This window comes from Podarcis liolepis (assembly GCF_965112155.1).
Source record: "Podarcis liolepis genome assembly, chromosome: 4".
In the NCBI taxonomy this organism is placed as follows: Eukaryota; Metazoa; Chordata; class Lepidosauria; order Squamata; family Lacertidae; genus Podarcis; species Podarcis liolepis.
The window spans coordinates 52252869-52266690 of NC_139558.1; the positions used below are offsets into that span (position 1 = coordinate 52252869).

The 13822-nt window shown below is 41.0% G+C and overlaps 1 protein-coding gene across 1 annotated transcript in view; it reads left to right on the plus strand.

Moving 5' to 3' along the window:
* DSCAM (DS cell adhesion molecule) overlaps nucleotides 1–9132 on the plus strand; it is a 322782-nt gene extending 313650 nt beyond the window's left edge. Inside the window, exon 33 of the mRNA XM_083500497.1 lies at nucleotides 7395–9132. Coding sequence (XP_083356623.1) covers nucleotides 7395–7735 — 341 coding nt within the window. The 3' untranslated portion in view covers nucleotides 7736–9132. The remainder of the gene's footprint in view (nucleotides 1–7394) is intronic.
* Nucleotides 9133–13822: the final 4690 nt, after the last annotated feature.

Below are 13822 nucleotides of genomic sequence, written 5' to 3' on the forward strand. Positions count from 1 at the left end.
TCATGATGCTAATACTTCCCAAAGTGCCTGGCCAGTTTTTCCCTACAAATCCTCCTCTCCACACATTTGTGTTGGCATGGCAAACACAGGCTTATGGAAATGCATTTGCTAAGCAGCACACAGTTTCACCCCCAAGGAGATTGGTACATTATTTGGTATGCAGTTAATTAAATTGTAGTAGGAAATTATTAGTTTTCAAACGCCTGTTGCTTAATTGCCTACTCCGGGAATGACAATACTTCCAATTACATGGTCCCAGTGCAAATGTTGATGCATGCAGGAATGTGTGTGCAGTCCCACCAAACACTGGGCAAGTACCTTCACTAGCTGTTGATCCCCAAACAAGTGTGCAAGTGGCATCCATTGTGCACACAGCGCTTAGCTGGATTCATGCCATGTAAATGTAATGGAACATTTCCATTTTTCATGGCACTTTCCAGACAAGGAAGCAATTCATTGACTGCTCACCAGCTTAGTCCCAGTGGAATCAGTCCTTAACTTAAGGTGATGGTATTGCCTATGTATACCACAACATGTGTATTGGATGGACTGATGCTTATTGCTTCACATGCTTTTCTTATCCAAATGGAAAGCTCAAATATTTTAAGTTATATTAGAAAGACTGTCATTTCTGAATAGCTTTTGTAGTAATTAAGCCTCAGTTCATGAATTATTAAGCACACTCATTTTCAGTGCTCTTGAGTTGAAAGGTTTGCTTTCATTCCTAATAAAGCACACACGCCACTGAAAAGAGGTAATTAGAGTATCAAAGCCAGTGAAGCATCTTATTACTTAAAGCTTTGCCTGGAAATGTTATCATTTGGCTGCATTGTCCTTTAGCAAGATCTAACAAATCTTACTTGTGCAGAAACTGGTAATATTTTAGATCATGAAAATTGAACATTTTCCATATTTCTGGCTGTGAAATCTCCACTTTATAAAAAATTGATTGTCATAAGTTTTGATCTGTTCTGTTGATCAGACTTAATCTTAAAACTCCAGATGGAGCCCTATAATATTTATTTCCCTTCAAAAATACTTTTTGTTCCAACTCTGATCCTAACAAAAGGAAAAATGTAATGCAAAATGAACAGCCCTCTTTCAGTATTATTTTTTATTCAGTCTGTCTATAAGCTCCATGAGGCTTGGTGCAATGACAGGTACATCAGAACATCAACCAAGCTAGTTGTTTTCTAGCCTACAAACTGACTCTCATAGTGGCACACAGGAGGAATCCAAGAGGCTTCCTCCTATTAAATCAGACAAATAGTCCATCTCTCCATATTGTCCATGCCGAATGGCAAAAGGTCTGCAGGATTTCAGGCAGGGAACCCTCCCAGCCCTGGCTGGAGATGGCAGAGATGGAACCTAGGGTCTACTGCATAGAAAGCACATGAATCTTCTAACATTGGGCTGCATCCCCTCTTCAGAGGGGTCAGCTGGTGCTAACAAGCCAGCAACAGTCACGTTTTCTAGAAACAACATCATGCAAAACTACACACACCAGCAATAAAGAGAGAGACGGTGCAGCAAAAGGACCTCAGGTAAGCACCAGGGCAAAGCTACCCTGTGCACAAACCGAAAGAAATGTAAAGTGCCACATGAGTGCAGCCCTACCAGCCTCAGTATAGCAGGGACCTCTTATAATGGAATTGTGCCTGGGGGAGACTGTACTAAGCCATGATGGGTCCACACAGTATTCTGCTGCAGCACCATCAGCACAAACCAGTTGCCACATTATTACAGCCATGCATGAGACTACATGCATGGCTACCGTTTGAGCAAATGCCATATTGCTTGCAAGTAATTACCAGGAAACAGATGTGAAAACAAATCTAAACACTGTTTGGAAAACGTCTGCTGCGCATAAAATAATTAGGATTTAAAATGGTAAATTGAAAAAGCACACAAAGCACAATTTATACCCTCATGTTTGTCATAATCAATAGAATCCCACAGCGTCATCATCCACCATTCATACTGCAAGTGTCTGCAGTAGAATTACAATGCATTGTTATAAATGAGAATCTGTCTTAGTAATGACGCTGTTGTGCCGATGGTCTCTTGTTCAATGCAATTTTGAATCTAGAGGAGTTGGGGATTATCAGCCTACATCAGGGGGGATCAGAGATGGCAAGAGGATTTCCTAGGCCTTGTACACTGTGCGTGGATTGGGGGCCCTGCCTCCCACTCCCCGGCAATTTATTGACAAGAACCTCTGCTTAAAAAGGTAAAGGGACCCCTGACCGTTCGGTCCAGTCATGGATGACTCTGGGGTTGCGGCGCTCATCTCGCTTTATTGGCTGAGGGAGCCGGCATACAGCTTCCGGGTCATGTGGCCAGCATGTCTAAGCCATTTCTGGCGAACCAGAGCAGTGCACGGAAACGCCGTTTACCTTCTCGCTGGAGCGGTACCTATTTATCTACTTGCACTTTGACGTGCTTTCGAACTGCTAGGTTGGCAGGAGCAGGAACCGAACAACGGGAGCTCACCCTGCCATGGGGATTCGAACCGCCAACCTTCCGATCAGTAAGCCCTAGGCTCTGAGGTTTAGACCACAGCGCCACCCACGTCCCTGCCTCCCACTCCCCTGCAATTTATTGACAAGAACCTCTGCTTATATACATGTATTAACTTGGCCTGCCCTATCTTGCAGGGCTGTTGCAATTAGAAAAGGAGGGAAGGAGACAATAATGTGCACAGCCTTGAGCTCCGGTAGAAAAGCAAAGTACAAATGCATGTCACGCAGCACCTACTTCAGCAGGAGCCACCAACATGGATAGTTTTAAAAGAGGAATAGACAAAATTATGAAGGATAAAGCTATCAATGGTTACTGCCATGATAGCTATGTTCTGCCTCCTCAGTTGGAGGCAGCGTGCTTTTGAATAGCAGTTCCTAGGAACCATAGGAGGGGAGAGGGCCATTGCAATCAGGTGCTATGTTGGGGCTTCTCATAGTCATCTGGTTGGTCACTGTGAGAACAGCATGTGGGGCAACGCGGACCATTGGCCTGATCCAGCAGGCAGCTCTCATGTTCTTAATTAACTTTATTTATAGATCATGTAAAGAAGAAGCCGCCAGAAAACAGCCTCCTTGCTTAAATTGCATCATTCTGTAGTCCTGATATTTACAGCAAAAATACTAAAACAAACCAAAAGTTCGCCAACCCTGATAAATAAGAACAAGCAAAAAATATTCAAAGTGCAGTATGTGCGGTGTCTGAACTACCAGCTGTAAGCCTTGCCTGCCTCGCAGGACTGTTGTGAAGATATAAAGGGGAAAGGGGGCAAATGTTCATGGCCTTGAGCTCCTGGGAAGGAAAATTAAGATACAAATATACAACAACTATGTGCAGATTCAATATATCTCTAAGCACAAAACATTTTGCCAACTGTGATTTTAAAAAAGAACTTATGTTAAGTCAATTTAAAGTGGAGAGATTAAGAAAGAGAAATTTTATTTTTCTTCTATATGTTTTTTTTTCTTCTTTTTGTGTTTAATGTTTGTATTTTTGTATTTTGTATTTGTTTTGCATTTGCCTTTTGTATTTTTTAAACTTTTCTACTGTCAAAACCTAATAAAATATTATAAAAAAATAAAAAAGAACTTATGTTAAAGTACATGCTAGAGGAATTTTAACTTGCTGCAGCTGTAAGTAAGTAAATGTTTTATTATTGTATTTGATTTGATTTGTATCTGTGGGATGGGGGTCTGCAATATCACCATTTGCCCTAGCAGAAAGGAAAACATTGTTTCAAGGGAAATACTTCCAAGTAAAACATACCAAAGCCAACTAATTGTGGTTTATTCTGTAGGGCAGCACACTTGGGGAGTGAATGAAATAATGTGGACATGAGCAAAGCATTTAAGCAAACATACCAAACATACCTCCTTCATCTGGCTTCTCTTGCTTTCTCTGCTGACCTGGGAAGGGCTCCTCCTGAGTCCCAGGTGGGGGTGATCATCCTTCCTTCCTCTGATTACTTAGCAATAGTGATTAAGCCAGGCTTACAATTCCCATCATCCCTGACCACTGTTCCTGCTAGCTAGGGATCATGGGAGTTGTAGGCCAAAAACATCTGGAGGGCCGAGGTTGAGGGAGCCTGGATTAAGCAATAGTGATCCTTAGCAATGGTGCTGCCTACAGCTGAAGCATTGGAGCTACCTCTGTGATTTGTGCTCTGCCTTCAGAAATGTCCAGATGACATTTTTTTTTGCTAAGGGCCCACTCGGTTCGGTGGCCCTGGCTGAAATAATGTCAGAGTGTGCTTTCATGTTTAGAATGAGTTTAAAATGAATGCATCCCCATTCGTTTCTGTGAGAAACGACTGAAAATATTGAAACAAATAGGCAAAACAAATCAAAATGGTTTATTTTCATTTTCTCCATTTGTCTCTCATCGGAAGGATTCCTGAAACTGCTGAGAAGTATTGCATTGCTTAGCAAATGGATACAGCCAGATAATATTCTGTAGGGAGGGGAAAGTTTCAAGTGCTCTGAAAGTGACAAGGCCTGAGCCCTGTTCATGGGCCAAACACATGAGTGTGCAGACTGTGTGGAGGGACATGGGGCTGTGTATGCCAACCCAACATCACTAGACACATGGTTCTTTCCACTCCCAACCTTTTGTGCATTCAGCTGAATATCTAAATTGAATCTGCTGAGAATGTGACTTCAGACCTTTGCACTAAATATGCAAAGGTCAAGAGCAAAGATGGTGGCAGGATGCATAGGGATGGTTGGTTGGTTGGGTGTGTGTGTGTGTGTGTGTGTGTGTGTGTGTGTGTGCGCGCGCGCGCGCGCGCGTGTGTGCATGTGTGTGTGCGTGTGTGTGTGTGGCTCTGTGCTGCCTAGAGACTTCGTGCTCTCATGCATTTGGCTGAGTACAGCTATGAAAGCTGTACTGAAGCATAAAGCAATGGGAAGCTTGTTAAAGGATATCATCCTCTTTTGGGGCAGTGGCGTAGCGTGGGGGGTGCAGGGGGGGCCGGCCGCACCGGGCGCAACATCTGGGGGTTAGGGTTAGGGGGCGCAAATCCACGGGTTAGGGGGCGCAAATCCACGGGTTAGGGGGCGCAAATTACTTGCATTGCCCCGGGTGCTGACAACCCACGCTACGCCACTGTTTTGGGGTACTCATAAAATCCCAAGACTGTCCAATCTGTCTGAAATTTGGTAGATCTAATATTGCATGAAGTGTATTTACACTAGCAGCACACTGAGTGCCACTTGGATGGAAAACCTGAAAGCTATAGGCTTCAGAACAGGCTTAGTCTCTGTTGCGATTAGTGTAGAAATGAAATGAGAGAAAATGAACGAGATAGTAACAAATAAGAAACAAAATTAATGAAGCTGCCAGAAATGGACAAAAAAAGGCATGTGTTCATCCCTAGGTGTCACAGTTTGAAACAGCAACTGTACCATAAAACCCTCTAGCTCAGACCACTTCCTCGGATGTTGCTATAGCTATGCCATAGAATCAGTTGTAGAAGAAGATGCCCTCTAGGCAAATTCTAAAAGCAAATTACACATATTAGATTTATAAGAGTTTCATAATAAGAATTATACCTTAATGCTTTTTAAAGAAGATTCCCTAGCTCTTCTCACGGGACTATAGCACATAGAGTTCCCTGAAGGCAGCATGTTGACTTTCCCCAACCTGGTGCTCTCCACATGTTTGGGACTAGAATCCCATCATCTCTGACCATCTGCCATGGTAGCTGGTCTCATGGGAGTCATAGGTTGGAGAAGGCTGGATAGGATATTAAACCACTTTAAGTCTTTTATATTGATAGGCCCTAAGTCTTTTTGTTCCCTAGTTTGCTAAAGAAAAAGAGGGGTCTGGAAAAGCTTATTCTACCCTCAATATGTTGGTCTCACCTCTGGCTCTTCTTCCTGAGTCCCATTGTTCTATGCTGCTTCCTGTGTTTTTGTTTTAGCTCAAATGAATTTTTATGCATCCAAAGTATTTTAGGGTGAAATGAATTAGAGAAATATAAATTGGCAATTGTAAGACCCTCAGGCCCTTCCTATTCTATTTCCAATGGGTAGCCTTATGTAAATGCTAAAGTATGCTAATCTATTCCCAAGACAAGAAGCGCACACTATTCTAAAAATAGTGCACCATACATCTGTGTTGGAAACTTAGCTGCAAAAAAGCATATGGCACCAAGCAAAGCCTGCAGGAATAAACAGAGATTCTGTCCAAACTTCTGAATGATTTTCTCTTTCTGTGACAGTAAATCAGGAAGAGAACAGGAACTATTTGTCTTTTTGGTAACAATAGCATAGTTGTTGCTTATATGAAGCCAACTAAGGAATCTGCTTTATCTTTAATTACTGGGCAGTTTTTTGTATTATTAAGTTTAGACCGGAGGGGGGAAACTTTGTGTTATGTGTTTAGCTCAGCATGGTTTCTAACTGAACTCTATGGCACAGACCAGCCTCCAAGTCTCTCCTTTGCAAGTAGCTCATGGAACTAACTGTGCTATTATTAGGAATATGCTGTATGGAAAAACCTCTGGCTTATTTCTGTTATACATGGGTGCAGTTTGGGCAGCCAACTCTTGAGACACAAGCATATTGGATCCACATTGATACATTAGTGAACTGCTAGGATTAATCTATTTTAAAACTGTTTTCAATATGGATAAACTCTATAGCTGGAAGAAACTTATCTATATTCAGATCAAGCTTGTAGTGCATATTATCACCTGACCAAACAAGCACATGATGAGCCATATATTGTGGCCTCCCCTCATTTTTGCAAAACCAGGAAGTGTCATGAGCACCGGTGAACTGTTTGCTATGAAAGTGATGTTTGTCATGTCAGTTCAGGAGTCAAACAGGCCAGGTTTTGATGCTGCAGTATTTGTGGGAGCGAGCCAGAGAAGAAAATGAGCTTAGATGCCCCCCGACCAGGTAGGAATGGAGGTGTTACTGCAACAGCTTGGAGCTGTACTAATGATCTTTCCTGTCACATCTCCTGCTTTTACCATGCAGAAAGCTAGCATGTAAGGTTTCCACAAAACAGCACCAGATCAGGACCTCCCTGCACCATATAGTTCTTTAGTTCTGACCAGGAAATGCTGATAAGCCCTGCTCATCAACAATGGTAGAAGTTGCCTGAAAGTTGACTGCTTTCCACCCAGTGCATATTATTTTTGTACTGAAATAAGCTTCAAGTTTCATGGATTCATGGATCAATAGTTCTCTAAATTGATCTTAATCTCTTGAAAAACTGATGCCGTGAACAAGGTAGACTATGTTTTACAGTGGGTGACTAGATAGGGGAATAATACTTATTTCTGCATTGGATATAAGCTTTCTATATACAGGAGAGTAACTAAGAAACTCTCTTTTTCTTTTCCCCTCCCCTCCTTCCCTGAACAGGTGACCTCATGCATTTGCCGCCGTATCTTAGAATGGACTTTTTGTTAAACCGAGGTGTTCCAGGCACTAGCAGAGACCTGGGTTTAGGACAGACCTGCCTGGAACCTCAGAAAAGCCGGACCTTGAAGCGCCCAACAGTCTTGGAGCCAATACCTATGGAGACTTCGTCCACAAGAGAAGTACAGTCATGGCAACCTGGTGCCGTAGCAACATTACCTCAGCGAGAAGGAGCTGAGCTAGGACAGGCAGCTAAAATGAGCAGCTCCCAAGAATCCCTTCTGGACTCCCGGAGCCACTTGAAAGGAAACAATCCCTACGCAAAATCTTACACCCTGGTATAACAAAGAGAGAGCATGGCTGGACAGTGGCTGTAAATACTTAACGGTTATTTAAAAAGAAATCCAATCAAAGCTACCTTTTTTATTGAATTCCAATATTTATAATTAAAGAAGAAGATTGCCAAAATATTTGGGACACAAATGCAACCTACAGACAGTGCAAAGACTCTCCTGCTTTTTTTCTGTCTGAGTGTGAGCTTCATCTGACTGGACCTCCTGAATTTTTTGAGAAAAGGTTGTCCAGTTTTTCTGATATTCACAAGCTTTTGTGTTTTTACTGATTTTCTACAAAGTGCATGGGGACTAAATAAAATATTTTAAACTGGGAGTTCCATCACACACAAGTAACAAAAACAATTTTTTAAAAAACCACCCTGTTTGTGAATTTAGAAGGAATATTTATTTGAGAAAGAAAAACAAAACCCTTTTGTCATGTTTTGCACAATTTTTTTTTTAAACTAGAAAATGGGTCCTTGATCAGTTATTTTTCCTTTTCTTTTATTGTTAATTAGGATGAGTGCTGTCAGTCAGTGAAGTGGGGAAGGGAGGGGGAAGCAATTTGGTTTTGGCAGTTATTTTCTTTTTATATTAATTTAATGAGACACTCTTTGCATTTTGTCTATGCGAAATAAAAGGGTCTTCTGCCTTTATCTGTGTGTTTGCATTGCCTTGCCTTGTTTCCACTTAGGCTGTATTTATTTAGCACTGGATCTTGTAGACTTTGTAGAATTATAACGCACACTGACTTGACTGGAAGAAGCTTTTTTTAACCATTGGAGAGGCAAAAAAAAAAATCTCTCAGGGACTTTCTGTGAGGGGGGGGAAGCTGTTTAAAGTCAAATTTTAAATGGATGCAATTATGAGAACTGATGAATATTCATAGTATGATGTCTTTGAAATGGATGCTATTGATGTCAACATTTGCTTCTCAAGTTTGTAGACTTTTCCCCTTGCCTCTGAAACAACAGAGATGGTCACAGAACTAGATCACTGGGTGCTGATATACTATGAAGTACTGTTGCCTGTGGGTTTTTTGGTTGTTGTTTTTTTTGCTCAAATCCCAATGGGTTGTTATATTATGGGACGCAGGAAGGCACTTTTCCCTAGAGAAAACAAGGGGGAAATGTATGTTTCATTTTCTGTTCCACATTGTGACATAGTTTACATGGTTTTTGTTATCTTGCTTAGTGCACAAGCACTACAGTGCAGGTTACAATGCAAACCTTGTGCCACAGCAGCTAAAGTTGATTTGTAGGACCACACATTGCACACTCTAGCATTAGCAAATTTTACTCCACACTCCTAGCACTTTGCTTAACATGCTTGGATATTTGTCCAAGTGATCTTCTAAGGACAACCCTAACTAAAATGAATAAAGGATCCTAGTTTTGACAATCTGACATGTGTTTGAATTCATCTTCTGGCTTTCACATCTTTCAGACTGTATTGACGTTTTCAATAGATATCAGTTACTAGGCAGCCTTCCAAGCCAACTGTGATTCTAGAATCTATCTAGCAGCCGGGGCTGGCCCAAGACATTTTCCTGCCTGAGGCAAAAGGCAAAATAGTACACCTTTCATTTCATATACAGAATCTGATCAGACCACAGTTGAATCATTTCAATCTGCCACCACACTTAATAGCAGCAGAGGGAACTGGGCAGGGCAGGGCCATGCATGGCACAAACAGCTCTCTCCTCCAACATGTTACCACCAATCTCTTCCCTTCAGCATCTTCCACCTGAGTTAACTGATCTCACTCTGCCTAAAGATAAGGCCAGCCCTGCCAGCAGCCACAATGAAGGTGTACCCGTTTTTCTAAGAGCTCATAAACTCAGGCACAGCAAATCCTGAATGTTGATTGGCCTCTGTATTGAATTTTGGGTTGTTTCCTAGCTCCTTGATCATATATTAAGCAGCCATGTGGTTTCATCAGATATGATTTCTGCCTCACCATTATTTTCCTCCCATATTTTTGTATCCTGAAAACCCTGATCAGTTGTGATCACATGAAAATGCAGAACTTGCATTTCTGATCTGCTAAGCCTGCTTTTAAATGTGTGAGAAACTTTTTGATAAATGGATCCAATCCACCCATTTCCTTGTCCTTGACACTGTGGCATCCAGTATTTGCCAGATTAAAAAAAAAGGAAGCCCACAACACCCTATTTTACTTTTCAAGGTCAGATAGCAAATCCAGATGTCTTGAGTTTATGTGTGTATTCCTCATTCCACAGGAAGAAGCTAGCTCTAACATAATGACTTTATTTAAAAGCCTAAAATATTCACTTGTTGAATTGTAAAGCACAAAAATGCCCCCTTGTCCTGGTTCACATGCAACACTAAACTATGGTTTAGTCTTACATGCATAAACCTCACATTATGTGCACTCTCTCCTCCACTGTAGTTATAGTTATAGAGAACATAATAACTACCATTTTTAAGTAACTGAAGTTACCTGGTTAGCATCAAGTATGGCTTGGGAATAGCAGCCAACTTCAAACCATAGTTTCCATCCTGGCCTGTTTTCCTAAACTGTAGTTAGTACTAATCACAGTTCAGATGAAAATAGCAGCTTGGTTAGTGGAAATCAATTCATGGCTATATCAAAGGGTAGAATATGGGACTTGCCCAGGTTTGTTTCTGTAGCGGTAAGAGATATTTTATCGTTATGGCTAAAAACAATCATCATGTATAATTCAGTGAGGAAAGGAGAACTCTTAGAAATCAATTTAATTGAGGGGGGAATTCAAGTGAAGTGGGAGGGAGCAGAACAAAGAAACGTAACTTTTGCATCTTTGAACCCGCAAGCACATTTTTATATGCTGTGCTCTTTTTTCCATATTAAACATGTAACATCTGGCAGAGCGCATATAAAAGACCATAAAGGTTGTGATCTTTATTCTTTTACATTTTCTTTATTCTGTCCTTTAAAAGAAAAGGAGAATGAAACCTTTAGAAAATTAATAAAGCATATTACAAAATGCAATATTAAATTCCCTTAATAATTAACAAAGCAATAATTTGAAGGTACATTTTGTCCATATCTGATATTCCAAAAATTAAAAAATAAAGTCAATTTCTCTTGAAAGCTGTTTCTTTTAATTTTTATATTACTTTACTATATCTAGCTATACAAGTCAATTTTGTTCACAACAATGTAATCTGTATTTCTTAATCAAATTTTTGATTTCCATTTAAGTGGTCAGTGAGGGGGAGAATAATTATCTGTGGCTGATCTTGTTAGGCATCAAATGCAGTCATAGGGTCCAGTGGTAAATCATACCCAGAGTTGGTTTTAATAATCTTTATCATTCATTTCCTAACTCCATAACTATATGAAACTCCAGCAGATATGAAATCCTTTGCATGTCCAAGAATTATCATTATACATCAAATGCATTTTCTTTCATTGTGCTAAAGCCCTGAAGCATATACCATAAATAGATTATTAGTGTGGTCTTCCTTCCGACCTGTGGAAATTATGTACTAATTCATGTGCACATGTTCCCAGGTTTTTTTCTATGATTCTGTAGCCCAAATCCCTTTGCCATTTCAGCCTGGTAAATTTTCATATCCACAAAAAGGGTTTCATAACAGTATGTTTCTTCTAAATGTCTCTTGGTACCTGTTGTTGACACAGGAATCTTCTGAAAGGCTGATCACACTTTATTTATTTAATTGCCTAACATCCTAGAAGGAAAAATGCATTATTGGAAAATTTGAAATATGGGAGGTCTCAGATTACCAATTTTGAGGATTCAAGGGAGAGGAACCTGTGGCCATTGGCCACTGGCTATACTGGGTAGTCATGATGGCAGCTGGAGTTCAGCAACATTGGGAGAGCCATGAATTCCCAATCCCTGATTTCCATCACAATAAATAAAAGAACCTATTTTCTATTAAACATGCAAAATTAAAAGTTCCATTATCTTTACAAATGAAACTGTTTCCAAAGATAATTCTTTTTCTGATGAGTCATTTGCAAAAATGCATGCTAATGGGGGAGCCTTCAAAGTAAAAACCCTCCCCTATCCAAATAAGTAGTTAATTGGGTTTTAAGTGTGGGGGTGGCTTTTAAATCCAAGGAGTGAAGTCAAAGAATCTTCTACATTTCTGTATTATAAGCACCACCAAGAAAACATAAGCAGAATCTTCAAGCCAATTTGATATAACCAGTGACAGAGCACTGTTTCAATACAAACTATATTTGGAACATTCATGCTCCCTTCATGCATCATAATTGTAAAATTTTCTTGGATGTTTTAGATGACTTTCCACTGTATATACAATCATCATCATGGGATCTCATTTTCTTAAGAATTGTTCCAGGAATATATCTTGAGAACATAAGAAACAAAAATATATCTTTGATTACTAGTCATCCTTCCGGCAGCCACTCAGCCCAGTGGAGATATTTGTCCCCTTCAGTTTCTCTGCATTTCCTGAGTTCTTCAATCACGGCAAAATAATTTACTCAGAAAAACTCATCCAAATGTGCAGAATACTTAATCCAAATGTCTCTGAATACATAAATCTGACCTGGTATAAGTAGTTCCGTATGCTGGTTAGGTATTTTAGGATTGTTATGGGGAAATTGGGGTTTGGCTTTTACAGCTCCGCGCGCCGCCCCCAATCAAGGGAAAAGATATCCCTTGTGTCTCTGGTCAGAGGTAACGCAATGGGACAACAAAGAAAGCAAGGCAAGCTGTTGACCTTTATTGATGTGTTTGCAAGCCAAGTCTCCCCAGCCCCATACAAGGAGGTGAAGAGCCCAGAGAAAAATCAGCTTACAGTCTTTAAACGCTCAGAAGTTCCTGCCCACCTTCACAGAGAGACCACCATGAAACATCATAACCTTGCAATAGATGCATCACAAGAGGTGGTGGTCTACAACAGAAATTGAGGGTATGGCTTGTCACCTGTGAATCAGGATGCCTCCAGTATCTGCTAACTGCCTTTTCCTGGCCAGTCTGAGCCATTCTTTTGAAGTGGTAAATAACATTGGCACCAGATTGACAAGGAGACCTGTTGCCAGTCACACAGAATATACGCTTTTTACAGGTCTGTTTGGCAATTTTAACAGTTACTTGTCAAACCAGTTCATGAAGGGGAGATTCAGCAAGCATTTCCTGCTGTGTAGCTCAAGGCTGGCTAGGGGTTAAATATGGATGCTGTATTGCTCTCTGTACTATTTCAGCTCAGGTTTTAACAGGGTCCAGTATGGATGGGATATACCAGTCTTTATCAATCTGCTGTTCTTCAGATGTTTTGGACCAAAACTAATATGAGTGTGCTGACTGGGACTGATGGAACAAAACAGCTGGAGGGCATCAGGAGGGTGAGGACTAGACTAGATGAGCAGCCCACTATGCTCCTTTCTGTGTGCATCTTACCAGCTTCTGTTTATTCTAACTAGAAATGCCTCTGCAGTATTGTCTCCTGATGCCAAGAATTGTACCTGGGTGCCCATATGCATGATCTTCCACTGAGCTACAGTCCCCAATGTTTTCTCCCATAATATATTTTCACGTAGCCATTCAAATTTTGATCCACTCCACAGATACCTGGGATCCTCACTATAAGTTTGTGGCTCTTATAGCAAGGTGGGGAATTGGATCTGACCAACTTGCCACGAACAATTGTTGACAGGTGAGTGGAGCTGCTCACCTGTCAGTCGCCTGATGACATATGCCAAAGGCATATGCCTGGTGTCAAACCTCAAAATAAGAGTTGGGAGTGCCCTGTAAGTGCATCAGCAATTCTTCCTTTCCAGCCCTGGCTTTCAGGAAGAATCTCTGCAGCCATGACTTGGATCTAAGTCAGGGCTGCAAAAATTCCTGCCCAGAGCGGGGCTTGCATTCAATGCTGAATTGAAATTCAGTGCTGATGGCAAGCTCTGCTTTCAGCAGGAATCACCTCTGCTTGGGAGAGCCAATCAGGAGCTCCTGTGTGGAAATGGTTTCAGAGGAGCTTGCACTTGGTGACAAATTTGAAAGGTGTCACATACAAGAACCTGAAGGTTTCCAATTGCTTCATTAGAGATTTGGCTTATCTGCCCCACACCTGACATCATATGTGAGTTGGGTGT